Genomic DNA, 17,252 nt, shown 5'->3' on the forward strand with positions numbered 1-17,252 from the left:
CAGTCGACCCCCCTATAACACTGTTGATTATTCCGTTTTATATGAATTCCATGTTGTACGAGTCACTTAGATTTTACAAATACGTGTGTCGGGTTGTGAACGGCTCAAGTATTTGTAAAATCTAAGTGACTCGTACAACATGGAATTCATATAAAATGAAATAATCAACAGTGTTATAGGGGGGGGTCGACTGTACATCACACAAAACTTGAATTTCATACAAATACACTACGAAAATTCGAATTTCATGCTAATAATGGACGATAAAAACGAATTTTACGATTATAATACTAACAAATAACAAAAATTCTTTCATTATTGTACACTATAGAATGCATTGTATTATAAAAGTTGAGCCTTTACAAGAGTAAAGTATTATATAAACTGTAAGATTAACCGAATAAGAGCGCCAAAGATAATTGATTTATCAAATTGCCCTTGGTGTTGGACATAATTATTCTGTTAGCATATAGGCTTAAGTTTAGATCTATTGCCTAATGTTGACAGAAGAGCGTCGATCCAGCTGCTGCTCCTTTCTGTCAACACAAGGACCTTCATTTGAATTTTGACAAATCTACTTAAATTTTTGATTAGCATCCGAAGCTTACAAAAAGGAAGAAGAAGAAGAAGAAGAGAGAAAAAAAAATTCCAAATATATTTTTAGATTATGAATATTAAAAATTTTAAATGATGACTAACTTTTACTTTATAATAAACTAAGTTAGGCCTAATGTAAATTCACAATAAAACAAATTACTATGAAAAATATGATGAGAAATGAAAGGATTTATAGCAAATTTTTATAGGAAACTTGTTAATTTTATTATTTCTATATTAAAATTTAAATATTTTTCTACTAAAATTTGTTTTATTAACTCAAAGATCTTATAACATTTAGAAACATGATGCGTAACGTAAGCCTGATTTAGATAGAGAAGAGTCAGAAGGGCCATTTGGCACGAGTTCCACACACAGAAAGGCCCACAATTTAGTTTTTTATGTAAAAATAATATGAAAAAAAGTTTAATTTGGGACTAGTTCTGGCCAATCTCACTTCTCAGTTCATCCCTTTCATCTCTCTCATCTCTTTCATCCTTCTCAATTCATGCATAGGCCTATAGCTTTATCCTTGTTTTCTAAGATAATTTGTAACATAAATATTAATATTTAGCCTATTTTATCTCCCTTAAAATATTAAATATGTATATATATATATCTATTTTTTTTAAACAGTAACTGAATTAGAAATGCTTCAAACCTTAAAATTCATGCTTCCTTCCTTAGTTCATGTATTTAGTATGCACACATCTTAGTTTTAATGCTAAAAAATCAAAGAATAGTATTAAAAAAAAGTAAAATTAATAAAATATCTTACTTTATTTTCATCTTTTACAGTTAAATAACACAAATTATGATATTTATTCTTGATTATAAGCTATGAATCCTGTCTAAGTTAACAATACTTAAGTTTACATGAGGTAGAATCTTTACATTCTTATGGAAGAGGCAAAAATTTATACAGTAGGACACTCCTTATTTACAGAATAAAGTGTTTTATTCAACAAAAAAAAAAAAAAAAAAAAAAAAAAAAANTTTAAAGGGTGGCCCAAAAGTTTGTTAACCGCTGTTAAACCCAAAAATTGCTATCTTATTCGAATACTTAGTCATGATTTTAACATCTCACGAGCCCTTTTATCCTCTTAAAATATTACAATTCATATTCACGAGTGCGTACGAAATACATTAAACACAGTCAACTGACTTTTGGGCTACAACTGTATAGGCTACTAAAACTGTTCTCAAATATATTTTTCTCAAGCTGCGTGTAAATTATAGTAATTTTTTTTTTTTTACTTTACAAAATACAGTAAATTGTATAGATTAAAAATAAATAGATAAATAAATAAAAAAATTATTTATTTATTTTAAAATTACTAGAATTATACTGGAGTTAAATGTGGAGATTTTAAAGAAAATTTCTGATAAAATGGCCTTAAATAATGATCATAAATGAAAAATCGATGGGAAGGATCCTTCTGTCATCTCTCAAAATGGCACGAGAGCGTGTTTAACTTTATGTAAACGAAGCATTCGCTGATGGCCCCCCTTTTCATCTTTAAAATTTCATGAATCTTTTCGATTTGCGGCCGTTTCGTACACTCGAAAAGAAGTAACGAATGGAAGAGTCAACACCACCGAAAACAATGAGATTTGATAAAATTCAAAATGAGACAAAATTTATATAAAACTTTTCGATTCTCCCTCTCTCTCTCTCTCTCTCTCCCCTTTACCTAAAATAAAGCGCCATTGATTAAAGCCCTCAACTTTGTTTACCCTTTGAGTTAAGGACCACTAGTAGCCAATCTATAAAAGTCAAAACTCATCCAAGACCTCATATAACATCATTAAAACGGAACAATTCTAGATAGAGCTTTAAAACTTCAGACCTTTCAAGTTAGATATATTAGAGGGCATCTCGGGGATCATGTGACCGATTGTGTGGTCCCCCGAGTGCGGGACATAGGCAAGCAGAGCGTTCTACTTGTAATTAAATTTGTATTGAGTCATTAATGTTTGACACAAGTCAGGACAGACCCCATGTCCCGCTTTGGGACTTAATGGTGGTCTTAATCACCGACAAACTCACCACGTGATCTGGAGGATCCATCAGCTTGATTGTCCGACCCACTTGCATTTGTAGATCGTACCAGGAATCATAAAACAATTTATCGCATCGACGAATCCTTGATGGATTAAAAACAATTAGGATAGGATCTTAGTTAGGTTTTTATTTTTATTAAAACTCACAAACAATTCACGGTATTCTCTCGCTTCTTCTTTATAATGCCGTATTACACAGACACAGGCGCTTCTTGTATAATCGTTCTCTAGAAAATGTCGTCTCCTGGGTTCCATTAAAGCCGTACACATTAAAACTTTCAAACTTTATACATAATCCGAAGATTATATTTTTGTTTTTTTCTCGAAAAAAAATATATTTTCAGGATTTAATATCTTAAAAAGCTTTCTTTTTTTTTTTGGTGATAAATTCTTAAATTTAAATAAGCGTAACGACACTTAAAGTAATCAAGAGAATTGGACGAAAGAAAGGGGGGAAAAACAGTTTCTAGAAGCTATACAGACTTTAATTTATAATCTAGTAACTTATATATGAATATTTTATAGGGATATATATATATATAGGCTATATATTCTACAATCTTATTTATAGAGCTTATACGTTAGAGTCCATATTCCAGAGCTTTAAGTTCTATGTTCTAGACTTTAATTTATAATGTAGTAACTATATCTAAAGCATTGTATTCAAGTTTATCGTTTAAATTTATATTCTAGATCGTTCTATAATTATTCTATTGTATTTAATGCTAATTATTTTCCCTTAGAATTTATTCGCGCTCTAGAATTTAAGGTAGAATTTCTACCTTAAATTCTAGATAAATCTAAAATATCAATTTTTAATCGATTATAAAAAAAAAANAAAAAAAAAAAAAAAAAAAAAAAAAAAAAAAAAAAAAAAAAAAAAAAAAAAAAAAAAAAAAAAAAAAAAAAAAAAAAAAAAAAAAAAAAAAAAAAAAAAAAAAAAAAAAAAAAAAAAAAAAAAAAAAAAAAAAAAAAAAAAAAAAAAAAAAAAAAAAAAAAAAAAAAAAAAAAAAAAAAAAAAAAAAAAAAAAAAAAAAAAAAAAAAAAAAAAAAAAAAAAAAAAAAAAAAAAAAAAAAAAAAAAAAAAAAAAAAAAAAAAAAAAAAAAAAAAAAAAAAAAAAAAAAAAAAAAAAAAAAAAAAAAAAAAAAAAAAAAAAAAAAAAAAAAAAAAAAAAAAAAAAAAAAAAAAAAAAAAAAAAAAAAAAAAAAAAAAAAAAAAAAAAAAAAAAAAAAAAAAAAAAAAAAAAAAAAAAAAAAAAAAAAAAAAAAAAAAAAAAAAAAAAAAAAAAAAAAAAAAAAAAAAAAAAAAAAAAAAAAAAAAAAAAAAAAAAAAAAAAAAAAAAAAAAAAAAAAAAAAAAAAAAAAAAAAAAAAAAAAAAAAAAAAAAAAAAAAAAAAAAAAAAAAAAAAAAAAAAAAAAAAAAAAAAAAAAAAAAAAAAAAAAAAAAAAAAAAAAAAAAAAAAAAAAAAAAAAAAAAAAAAAAAAAAAAAAAAAAAAAAAAAAAAAAAAAAAAAAAAAAAAAAAAAAAAAAAAAAAAAAAAAAAAAAAAAAAAAAAAAAAAAAAAAAAAAAAAAAAAAAAAAAAAAAAAAAAAAAAAAAAAAAAAAAAAAAAAAAAAAAAAAAAAAAAAAAAAAAAAAAAAAAAAAAAAAAAAAAAAAAAAAAAAAAAAAAAAAAAAAAAAAAAAAAAAAAAAAAAAAAAAAAAAAAAAAAAAAAAAAAAAAAAAAAAAAAAAAAAAAAAAAAAAAAAAAAAAAAAAAAAAAAAAAAAAAAAAAAAAAAAAAAAAAAAAAAAAAAAAAAAAAAAAAAAAAAAAAAAAAAAAAAAAAAAAAAAAAAAAAAAAAAAAAAAAAAAAAAAAAAAAAAAAAAAAAAAAAAAAAAAAAAAAAAAAAAAAAAAAAAAAAAAAAAAAAAAAAAAAAAAAAAAAAAAAAAAAAAAAAAAAAAAAAAAAAAAAAAAAAAAAAAAAAAAAAAAAAAAAAAAAAAAAAAAAAAAAAAAAAAAAAAAAAAAAAAAAAAAAAAAAAAAAAAAAAAAAAAAAAAAAAAAAAAAAAAAAAAAAAAAAAAAAAAAAAAAAAAAAAAAAAAAAAAAAAAAAAAAAAAAAAAAAAAAAAAAAAAAAAAAAAAAAAAAAAAAAAAAAAAAAAAAAAAAAAAAAAAAAAAAAAAAAAAAAAAAAAAAAAAAAAAAAAAAAAAAAAAAAAAAAAAAAAAAAAAAAAAAAAAAAAAAAAAAAAAAAAAAAAAAAAAAAAAAAAAAAAAAAAAAAAAAAAAAAAAAAAAAAAAAAAAAAAAAAAAAAAAAAAAAAAAAAAAAAAAAAAAAAAAAAAAAAAAAAAAAAAAAAAAAAAAAAAAAAAAAAAAAAAAAAAAAAAAAAAAAAAAAAAAAAAAAAAAAAAAAAAAAAAAAAAAAAAAAAAAAAAAAAAAAAAAAAAAAAAAAAAAAAAAAAAAAAAAAAAAAAAAAAAAAAAAAAAAAAAAAAAAAAAAAAAAAAAAAAAAAAAAAAAAAAAAAAAAAAAAAAAAAAAAAAAAAAAAAAAAAAAAAAAAAAAAAAAAAAAAAAAAAAAAAAAAAAAAAAAAAAAAAAAAAAAAAAAAAAAAAAAAAAAAAAAAAAAAAAAAAAAAAAAAAAAAAAAAAAAAAAAAAAAAAAAAAAAAAAAAAAAAAAAAAAAAAAAAAAAAAAAAAAAAAAAAAAAAAAAAAAAAAAAAAAAAAAAAAAAAAAAAAAAAAAAAAAAAAAAAAAAAAAAAAAAAAAAAAAAAAAAAAAAAAAAAAAAAAAAAAAAAAAAAAAAAAAAAAAAAAAAAAAAAAAAAAAAAAAAAAAAAAAAAAAAAAAAAAAAAAAAAAAAAAAAAAAAAAAAAAAAAAAAAAAAAAAAAAAAAAAAAAAAAAAAAAAAAAAAAAAAAAAAAAAAAAAAAAAAAAAAAAAAAAAAAAAAAAAAAAAAAAAAAAAAAAAAAAAAAAAAAAAAAAAAAAAAAAAAAAAAAAAAAAAAAAAAAAAAAAAAAAAAAAAAAAAAAAAAAAAAAAAAAAAAAAAAAAAAAAAAAAAAAAAAAAAAAAAAAAAAAAAAAAAAAAAAAAAAAAAAAAAAAAAAAAAAAAAAAAAAAAAAAAAAAAAAAAAAAAAAAAAAAAAAAAAAAAAAAAAAAAAAAAAAAAAAAAAAAAAAAAAAAAAAAAAAAAAAAAAAAAAAAAAAAAAAAAAAAAAAAAAAAAAAAAAAAAAAAAAAAAAAAAAAAAAAAAAAAAAAAAAAAAAAAAAAAAAAAAAAAAAAAAAAAAAAAAAAAAAAAAAAAAAAAAAAAAAAAAAAAAAAAAAAAAAAAAAAAAAAAAAAAAAAAAAAAAAAAAAAAAAAAAAAAAAAAAAAAAAAAAAAAAAAAAAAAAAAAAAAAAAAAAAAAAAAAAAAAAAAAAAAAAAAAAAAAAAAAAAAAAAAAAAAAAAAAAAAAAAAAAAAAAAAAAAAAAAAAAAAAAAAAAAAAAAAAAAAAAAAAAAAAAAAAAAAAAAAAAAAAAAAAAAAAAAAAAAAAAAAAAAAAAAAAAAAAAAAAAAAAAAAAAAAAAAAAAAAAAAAAAAAAAAAAAAAAAAAAAAAAAAAAAAAAAAAAAAAAAAAAAAAAAAAAAAAAAAAAAAAAAAAAAAAAAAAAAAAAAAAAAAAAAAAAAAAAAAAAAAAAAAAAAAAAAAAAAAAAAAAAAAAAAAAAAAAAAAAAAAAAAAAAAAAAAAAAAAAAAAAAAAAAAAAAAAAAAAAAAAAAAAAAAAAAAAAAAAAAAAAAAAAAAAAAAAAAAAAAAAAAAAAAAAAAAAAAAAAAAAAAAAAAAAAAAAAAAAAAAAAAAAAAAAAAAAAAAAAAAAAAAAAAAAAAAAAAAAAAAAAAAAAAAAAAAAAAAAAAAAAAAAAAAAAAAAAAAAAAAAAAAAAAAAAAAAAAAAAAAAAAAAAAAAAAAAAAAAAAAAAAAAAAAAAAAAAAAAAAAAAAAAAAAAAAAAAAAAAAAAAAAAAAAAAAAAAAAAAAAAAAAAAAAAAAAAAAAAAAAAAAAAAAAAAAAAAAAAAAAAAAAAAAAAAAAAAAAAAAAAAAAAAAAAAAAAAAAAAAAAAAAAAAAAAAAAAAAAAAAAAAAAAAAAAAAAAAAAAAAAAAAAAAAAAAAAAAAAAAAAAAAAAAAAAAAAAAAAAAAAAAAAAAAAAAAAAAAAAAAAAAAAAAAAAAAAAAAAAAAAAAAAAAAAAAAAAAAAAAAAAAAAAAAAAAAAAAAAAAAAAAAAAAAAAAAAAAAAAAAAAAAAAAAAAAAAAAAAAAAAAAAAAAAAAAAAAAAAAAAAAAAAAAAAAAAAAAAAAAAAAAAAAAAAAAAAAAAAAAAAAAAAAAAAAAAAAAAAAAAAAAAAAAAAAAAAAAAAAAAAAAAAAAAAAAAAAAAAAAAAAAAAAAAAAAAAAAAAAAAAAAAAAAAAAAAAAAAAAAAAAAAAAAAAAAAAAAAAAAAAAAAAAAAAAAAAAAAAAAAAAAAAAAAAAAAAAAAAAAAAAAAAAAAAAAAAAAAAAAAAAAAAAAAAAAAAAAAAAAAAAAAAAAAAAAAAAAAAAAAAAAAAAAAAAAAAAAAAAAAAAAAAAAAAAAAAAAAAAAAAAAAAAAAAAAAAAAAAAAAAAAAAAAAAAAAAAAAAAAAAAAAAAAAAAAAAAAAAAAAAAAAAAAAAAAAAAAAAAAAAAAAAAAAAAAAAAAAAAAAAAAAAAAAAAAAAAAAAAAAAAAAAAAAAAAAAAAAAAAAAAAAAAAAAAAAAAAAAAAAAAAAAAAAAAAAAAAAAAAAAAAAAAAAAAAAAAAAAAAAAAAAAAAAAAAAAAAAAAAAAAAAAAAAAAAAAAAAAAAAAAAAAAAAAAAAAAAAAAAAAAAAAAAAAAAAAAAAAAAAAAAAAAAAAAAAAAAAAAAAAAAAAAAAAAAAAAAAAAAAAAAAAAAAAAAAAAAAAAAAAAAAAAAAAAAAAAAAAAAAAAAAAAAAAAAAAAAAAAAAAAAAAAAAAAAAAAAAAAAAAAAAAAAAAAAAAAAAAAAAAAAAAAAAAAAAAAAAAAAAAAAAAAAAAAAAAAAAAAAAAAAAAAAAAAAAAAAAAAAAAAAAAAAAAAAAAAAAAAAAAAAAAAAAAAAAAAAAAAAAAAAAAAAAAAAAAAAAAAAAAAAAAAAAAAAAAAAAAAAAAAAAAAAAAAAAAAAAAAAAAAAAAAAAAAAAAAAAAAAAAAAAAAAAAAAAAAAAAAAAAAAAAAAAAAAAAAAAAAAAAAAAAAAAAAAAAAAAAAAAAAAAAAAAAAAAAAAAAAAAAAAAAAAAAAAAAAAAAAAAAAAAAAAAAAAAAAAAAAAAAAAAAAAAAAAAAAAAAAAAAAAAAAAAAAAAAAAAAAAAAAAAAAAAAAAAAAAAAAAAAAAAAAAAAAAAAAAAAAAAAAAAAAAAAAAAAAAAAAAAAAAAAAAAAAAAAAAAAAAAAAAAAAAAAAAAAAAAAAAAAAAAAAAAAAAAAAAAAAAAAAAAAAAAAAAAAAAAAAAAAAAAAAAAAAAAAAAAAAAAAAAAAAAAAAAAAAAAAAAAAAAAAAAAAAAAAAAAAAAAAAAAAAAAAAAAAAAAAAAAAAAAAAAAAAAAAAAAAAAAAAAAAAAAAAAAAAAAAAAAAAAAAAAAAAAAAAAAAAAAAAAAAAAAAAAAAAAAAAAAAAAAAAAAAAAAAAAAAAAAAAAAAAAAAAAAAAAAAAAAAAAAAAAAAAAAAAAAAAAAAAAAAAAAAAAAAAAAAAAAAAAAAAAAAAAAAAAAAAAAAAAAAAAAAAAAAAAAAAAAAAAAAAAAAAAAAAAAAAAAAAAAAAAAAAAAAAAAAAAAAAAAAAAAAAAAAAAAAAAAAAAAAAAAAAAAAAAAAAAAAAAAAAAAAAAAAAAAAAAAAAAAAAAAAAAAAAAAAAAAAAAAAAAAAAAAAAAAAAAAAAAAAAAAAAAAAAAAAAAAAAAAAAAAAAAAAAAAAAAAAAAAAAAAAAAAAAAAAAAAAAAAAAAAAAAAAAAAAAAAAAAAAAAAAAAAAAAAAAAAAAAAAAAAAAAAAAAAAAAAAAAAAAAAAAAAAAAAAAAAAAAAAAAAAAAAAAAAAAAAAAAAAAAAAAAAAAAAAAAAAAAAAAAAAAAAAAAAAAAAAAAAAAAAAAAAAAAAAAAAAAAAAAAAAAAAAAAAAAAAAAAAAAAAAAAAAAAAAAAAAAAAAAAAGATAAAGAGATCTATGCCATAAAAAATTTATACTCTATAAAGATCCATGCCATATATCAGGCAATACATTCAATTCAATAAGCCGCATTTTAATTCGTTATATTGCCCATAATCGTTAAAATTAATCGAATCCAAGTAAAAATTAATAAATTATTATTAAAATAATGCCAAAATTTTAAGAATTATATATAAAAAGTTTGGCAAATATGCTTAATTTTTGCATTAGAAACTGACTCTATATCCAAAAAGTTGGCACGTAGACCAAAAAATGAGCTGCCGTTAAATCAAGTTAATAAAAAAAACCAACTGAAAGTTATTTATTTATTTATTTTTTATTTATTTTTCTTGATTTATTTACTTTAAATTATTTACCTAATTGTAATTAATTAAATGCTAACGATATTTTTATGATCATTAAATTTTAACAAATCAAACACAAACAGACGTTTACAACAATGAAGTGTGGACAATGTTTTAGGCGCTTTTTTCTCCCCTACGAAATGTGATTTTTCTGTAAATATTCGACCCTAATTAATAAAAATTGATGCGAAAAATCAATTAATTTGTTATTTCCGACGAAAAAATACGTGAAAAATAGTAATTCCGTTTGAATTCCGAACGAATATTTGTCATTTCCGTGGCCTTAACCTTGTAAAATGGTTAAAAATCTATAGAGAGATCTATGGCCTATAAATTATCCGAATATCAATATAAATCCACGTGCCAATGGGAAATAAAGTAAATTCTATAAAGATCAAACAAATCGGAAACGAAATTAACGCGCATTAATGCAATATTAAAATGTAATAGATGAACCTAATTAAGTAAAATAAATTATAGATTTAAGCGTTAAACAATTTAAATATCGAACAATCTACTCGTATACGTTAACAATTAGCGAATATATTTTTAATTTGGTTCTAAAATTAGGCCTGTTTTTAACGAGATGACAGCGTGTTAGCGCATAAAACAGCCGGCAACACTGAAAAATGACATTGATAGAAGCTGAAAAACGAAGGCCTTATTGGCTTATCGTGGTATTAGAATGTGAGATTAATAGAGGCCTTTTCTTTTACGTATTTAAAATCACCAGGCCTTAACTCTAACCTCGTGCGCGAAGCTCTTTAAGTTGTAGTTTAGCTTACACGCGAATCGTACCTTGCTTTAGGCCTACAATGATTAGGTGTTAGCTATATAAATTAGTGTTTTAAGATGCCAATTAAGGCATTTTTCAGGCTTTATTTTTTACAAGATGAAGGGCGTAGCAATGCCTAAACGTGTAGGCCTACTTATCAGATTTAGGCTTCTGTAATTGAAACAGATCAGACGTATCGTTGCTAGTTTAACTGACTTTATTGATAAGAAAAAATATATTTTAAGGCCCAAATCTATTCCCGAAACAAAATTTAACTGCGGAATTGCTTGCAGGTTGGATTCACTAAATTCGTGACATTTATGATTGGCTTTCAATTAACCATTTAGTGTTTGAAATTGTAGTTTAAATTCGAATTTGTACCGTGATAAAAGTATATATTTATGTTTATAATTATATAAACTATCATAAAAACCTAATTAAAGCTTAGGCCTATGAGAATATATGGAATAAAGGCCTATAAGAATCTTTAAACTAGAGCCCTTAACTTATGAAATCCATGTTTATAAGTGAATAAGCTTAAGTTAAAATGTATTTTATAAAATATTTCAATTAAGATAGCTAATATATTTTCTAAAAATTTCTGTACATTTAGTACAATGTACATAGGCCACGTTTAATTGCCGAAATGGCGGCCGTATCTTTCTTAGTTGTTGTAAGGATATCGAAAAAGATATAAATTAATTATTTATTGTTTTAGAAAATAATAAAAGAATCGCTTAGGCCTATGTATTTATTATAAATAAATAATCTTGTATAATCAACTTTCAGCTAATAAAAGAAACGAAACAGGCGTAAACAAGGACCTGTTTTATGTTCAAATGACGCTTGCTTTCAAAGAAAAAGAACAGTAACCTATTAAAGCAATGAATAAATTCCATCAAAAATATTTCGTTAAGATTAATTTTTTATCTTTCTATAACATTTTTTTTTTCTTCTAAAAAATAAATTATCTGAAAAAGAAACAATCGAGTGTTAATATACACAGGCTTCTTACTATAGATCCTGACTTTTGTCATATGAAGATGCTAACAGCCATCCATAAACAAGTCAAAGAACCTATTTTTTTAATAGCCTATACAAAAATAATGTTTGAAATATAATATTATACATTTATTCTTATTTATTTTTTAAAATATATTCAGTAGACTTTTACAGCATAGACAAGGCCTACAGAACTATTGTTAGGCCTAGTTTCTCCAGTTACTGTAGACTTATTATACTTATTAACTCTTAAAATAGAAAATTTTAAGAATATTTTAATAAATTATATCCATATTTACTTGCAGATAAATAAATTAAATTCTAATTTAGGCCTATTCATGATTTTAAGTTTAGGCCTATAACTAAAGCTGTAATAGATTTTAAAAATGGCCTAAATTGTGTAATTAATATTAGATATAGTTTAAAACAGTATACAGTGTTTTAAATAGCTGGTAGTTCAATTTTATTGCTTTATGTAACGATTAATAGAGAAAAGGTAGAACAGTTGGGAAGTTTTAATGTAGATATAGGCCTACACCGCGTCATTATTTAAAAATAAATATCTGATACTTAAAAATCATTATTTATTCATCGAATATTAAGGGACACAAATGTAGAAGTGAGCATGAACTGAAATCATTATAGAAACACGATAATAAAACCACCATTTAAGCATTGACGCTAATCTCACACGTGCATCAAAACCCCCAACAGATGGTCCTCTCAATCGGAACCACCGAGGATTATAAAGGATAAAGGAGCAGAAAAACTCCCAGTCTGTTGTCCTTAGGATTAACATTGCTACGACTTCATAATACACTGTTAATATATGGACCTCGCATTCGGGAGTGTTTTATAAGATCTCGATAGTTAATATGTCACCTGTTAGGATCTCAATTTACCTCCTATTTATATTATAAATACGGAATATGATAATCAGATTAAGCAACGGGTCTGGTTTAATAGCATTATACGAAAAATTTGCCACTCTTTTCTGACAGGTGGCCTAAAATAAGACTTGTTTACCTAATCCCTAAGTGTACGGCTCATAAATTTGTAACTTAGACTTTACTGTACTTTCTAAAGCCTTAATTTAGAGCCTTAAACGAAAGGCCAAAAGAGAATTTAACATTATTTTTAATGAAAAATAAAATTTGTTAATCAATATTTTAAAATGTTACCGAGATGATTAAGGAGAATGTCTACGAAACAAAATGGCGGTTTTTATCGTCGTGTCGGTTCCACTTCGTAAAGATAAATCCTTCCTTCGATGTTTATGATGCCAAATTTAATATAATGCTATGAATATAAATCGAATTAAATATTTTTTAATATATTTATTTATATAGTAAAATTGCTACATTTTAATTTTTCTAATTGTACAGTACGTTGTGCTTAAATTTTAATAGATTAAATATAGATTTAAATTAATTAAAGTAAATTTTTGCAATAAATAATTCAAAATATTCAATGAATTTATGGCATAAAAGTTCAGTGAATTAAATTCGAATTTAACTTAATTAATTATAATAAATAAGGGATTGATAATAAGGATTTAAAAAAAATTATTATTTTATAACAAAATTCTTCTAAAATTCTTAAGCTTTTACTTATAAAATGAAGGCCTATACACATTTATTTCACAGATATATGCATAAATATTGTTTCGGAGACATCATCTCAATCGGGATTTTAATATTTTAAAGTCTTTCGTTATGTTTCTAAATTTATGTAATAAATTTACTATTATTTTATATTTATATATTCATTGTTAAGCTTTTATCGATGCATTTTATCATATTTGAAGAGTCACTTGAATCTATGAAACTGTTTCATGAAGCTTTAAATATAATAAACAAATGGCATCGTTAATCTTCTTAAGAAGTTTTGAAGGTTTCGGAAAGGTACAAAATCGAAATGACAAATTATACAAATGTAGTTTTATTGTAAAACAATAAAAAATATTTATTTAAACTCACAATAAATATAAATTTATATTGTCAAATAAGAATTTAAATGCAAATATGTGTATCAATATGGTAATACATTCAACGTTTTGTTGCGCTTATTTCAGAAATTTAATATGCCTGCAGGCTATATTTGAAGCATAATTTCGAAAGGAAAATCAGTATACTTACTACAATATAAGTTTAGTATAGCCTATATACATTTTTATAACTAAAAATGAATTTAAATGCAAATACATATATCGATAAGACGCCATATTGTATGTCCTGTTGCGATAAATTTAGCTTGCATAAGAATTTTACATAGCCTGCAGGGTAGATTTTCAGTGTAGGTTATAAAGGGGAGTAACTATTATAAGTTAGGCTCATTAAAATATAAATGCAATTGTAACAAAAAGTTACATTGTCGTAGACACTTCAAATACATGCGTGCGGCTTAATTAATAAATAACACTAATAATTATAATAAAAGAATGGATACTGTAGGTCTAAGCGTGTTGATTCATTGGCTTAAGGTTAATGGTTCAAAGTAATTAGGGAATTTAATTTAGATACCATATTTCTGTGTCTAATTCAGTAAATGGGTAAAGTAAATATTTCTTTGATGTTTTTATTAAATTGTTTAGATAATAATACCGTAATAGCAACAGTGTTATAGGCCTGAAATCCTTTAGACAAGTGTTTTAGTATAAGAAGTTCTTTATCAAAAATGAATTCTTTATCCACGAGGCCTGAATATTGTCGGTCTTGTTTTGAATTATATTCACTCCCAGAAATGTGTTTTGTAAATAAATTATAAATATGTCTGCTTCTCTAAATATGGAAAATAATAATAAAAGCAGGTATTGAAATTTCGTTTAATGGCTCCAAAAAAAAATAATAATAATAATAAAAGAAATGTCATCAATTCATCGATATGATATTCCTTTCCCCAAGAAATAAATGGGCATAACCTATGCAGTCGTCATGACGACAACAAATGAAATGTCAATTTTACGCCCCCTATCGGCTTTACCTCTTTTTTCCCCTAAATGGAAATATTGTATCGACTTTCCCCCTTTTTTTAGTGGTTTTTGTGCAGACTTCGCGCGGTTTATCACTAGCCAATAGGGGTAAAGCGATTTTTTGCCACATTTCTCTCTGTCAATTTACGTCAAGGAAAGAATTTTTTCATTCCCCTCCTTGTTCTTTTTTTTCCTTATTTTTTCCTAGCAACCGACGACTTTTGAAATCGCATTTTGTGGACTTGGGGATTCTACTAAGATTTCTTTTTACTTTAAACTTTTTTCTTTACTTCAGAAAAAGTCCCATTTCTCAGAGCCCAAGTGTCAACATCGTTTTTGTCTTTAAGTTGGCAGTTCTGTCAACATGACAGAATCATTATAAATTTTATTTTGAGATTTCTACCCAGTGAATATATTTGATGTAAATTTTTTTAGTGAATATTTCATTTTAATTTGAATATTTTTATATCGACTTATTTTAAGGTAAATATACTTTTCGGTTATTCGGTTTTTATTGTATGTATGTGTGTGTGTGTCTCTCTCTTTTCGACTCCATTTCTCAAAGCGTTTAACTCCGCATTTTTCAACTTTAAACTTATTTTTTTCGAGATTCTTAAGAAAATATCGAAAATAATAAATTATTTAAAAGATTCTGCATGCATTCGGCTCTTAAATTATGCAAATTATATATATATTTTTTCCAATAATATTGTCTTTATAATTTAGTACCCGCGCTAATTGGTTATAACTTATACTAATTAATGAATATTTTAACAATAAAATTAAACTGTATTTGATATTGAAACAGCTACAATTTACATATTTTTAAATATATATTTTTTTCAGTTTTATACTAAATAAACAATAATTTAGCTATAAAAATCCGAATTTCGTGCTCAACAATGAACATTAAGCAACTTTCGTATAAAGTCGAGCTTTATATTAATAATACAGCACAAAACTTGAATAATAAATTACACAAAACTTGGATTTTCATGCCAACAATGAACTACAAAATTTTGAATTTCATGCTTACAATAAATCACAAAAATTCAAATTTCATATTAACAATAAACAATAAAAACTTCAATTGTATTTTATAATAAATCATAAACTCAAATTATATAGGCTACTAATAACTATAAACACTCGAGTAACACTAAACCATAGGGAACTTGCTAACAATAAACTACTAAACCTCAAATTTAATACTGACAATAAGCTATAAAAACTGTAATTTCACATTAATAATACAAGTCGACCCCCCTATAACACTGTTGATTATTCCGTTTTATATGAATTCCATGTTGTACGAGTCACTTAGATTTTACAAATACGTGTGTCGGGTTGTGAACGGCTCAAGTATTTGTAAAATCTAAGTGACTCGTACAACATGGAATTCATATAAAATGAAATAATCAACAGTGTTATAGGGGGGGGTCGACTGTACATCACACAAAACTTGAATTTCATACAAATACACTACGAAAATTCGAATTTCATGCTAATAATGGACGATAAAAACGAATTTTACGATTATAATACTAACAAATAACAAAAATTCTTTCATTATTGTACACTATAGAATGCATTGTATTATAAAAGTTGAGTCTTTACAAGAGTAAAGTATTATATAAACTGTAAGATTAACCGAATAAGAGCGCCAAAGATAATTGATTTATCAAATTGCCCTTGGTGTTGGACATAATTATTCTGTTAGCATATAGGCTTAAGTTTAGATCTATTGCCTAATGTTGACAGAAGAGCGTCGATCCAGCTGCTGCTCCTTTCTGTCAACACAAGGACCTTCATTTGAATTTTGACAAATCTACTTAAATTTTTGATTAGCATCCGAAGCTTACAAAAAGGAAGAAGAAGAAGAAGAAGAGAGAAAAAAAAATTCCAAATATATTTTTAGATTATGAATATTAAAAATTTTAAATGATGACTAACTTTTACTTTATAATAAACTAAGTTAGGCCTAATGTAAATTCACAATAAAACAAATTACTATGAAAAATATGATGAGAAATGAAAGGATTTATAGCAAATTTTTATAGGAAACTTGTTAATTTTATTATTTCTATATTAAAATTTAAATATTTTTCTACTAAAATTTGTTTTATTCTTGATAAATGTAATCAAATTTCATACTAGAATTTATAAGGCTTATGAATGGTATTATAATAGTTTAAATTTAGTATATTGCGATACAAACCTTATAATCTTGCTTCGTTTTGCTATCAAACTTAATTCACAATTCAAAAATTTTGGGCTACAGTAATGTAGATGTAGAAGAATTTGCTAAATGCTTCAAGCTTAGCAAATTCGAATATTGTATTAATTTTTCCCACTATAAATTTCTATAAAAGCTTAAAGAATTAAATACAAATTAAAAAAAAAAAAATACTTAAGGAGTCTCAATTATAGCGTTATAAAAGCCTCGGCATTACAAATAACGCCGTGGCATTACTATTTGCATACCTATAAACGAATGTAAATCCAGTTTATAAATTATTATAGGCCTATCTAACATAATTTTTTTTTTTTATCGAAAATTTAGGTTTGGTTTCAAAATAGAAGAGCCAAATTCCGTAAACAAGAGCGATTGAATCAGCAGAAGCAGTCTCAACAGCAACAATCCAAGACAACCACATCTACTACTACTTCAAATACTGTTACCACACCGACTACCACAACGGCGGATACCACCAATAACGGCATATCAAGTGCTAAAGAAACCAACCAAGATACCAAACTAACCGCCATGTTACCCCCGCCGCCCCCTGATTCAAAGATCATGAATGGTGAGTAGAGATTCTATTGCTTCTATGTCTCAAAATTTAATTGGATTCTTTTTTTTTTTTTTGGAGTGGAGAGGGATGCTAAAACTAGAAAAAAATTTAAATATTTACAGAATTCCCGCTTTCTTTAAAACGAACGCACCAATAGGAGAGGCCTAACGAATCAGGAAAGCCGATATGGAATCCATTTTCGTGTTACGGTAACAAGGCTTATTCCTATAACGATATATCATTTATTAAAATATAGAAATTCTGGTTGAAAACAAAGGAATTCGCATCGTTTAAAAGCATTATATAATGGCATTTTTAAGGGAAAGATTAATTCATTGTAAAGATTACTGTGTCCGCAACTATAATGTAATTCTCAATATAATTAACAAAATCCAGCCTGCTACAGTGACGTAAACACTGTATACAAAAAAAAAATAGTAATAAAAAAATAAAGAGTTGAGTCACCGTTACGGAAACAAAAATAAAAATAATGAAAGCCAAACAAGCC

At 19.7% G+C, this 17,252-nt stretch overlaps 1 protein-coding gene across 1 annotated transcript in view; it reads left to right on the top strand.

Moving 5' to 3' along the window:
- The window catches only part of LOC111636559 (paired mesoderm homeobox protein 2A-like), a 43,144-nt gene that overhangs the window by 25,156 nt on the left and 736 nt on the right, over nucleotides 1-17,252 (top strand). The window contains exon 5 of the mRNA XM_023381839.1: nucleotides 16,513-16,756. Within this exon, the coding sequence (XP_023237607.1) occupies nucleotides 16,513-16,756 (244 nt within the window). The remainder of the gene's footprint in view (nucleotides 1-16,512; nucleotides 16,757-17,252) is intronic.

Source organism: Centruroides sculpturatus, unplaced genomic scaffold (genome assembly GCF_000671375.1).
Source record: "Centruroides sculpturatus isolate CEXI.00-Female unplaced genomic scaffold, Cexi_2.0 scaffold999, whole genome shotgun sequence".
In the NCBI taxonomy this organism is placed as follows: Eukaryota; Metazoa; Arthropoda; class Arachnida; order Scorpiones; family Buthidae; genus Centruroides; species Centruroides sculpturatus.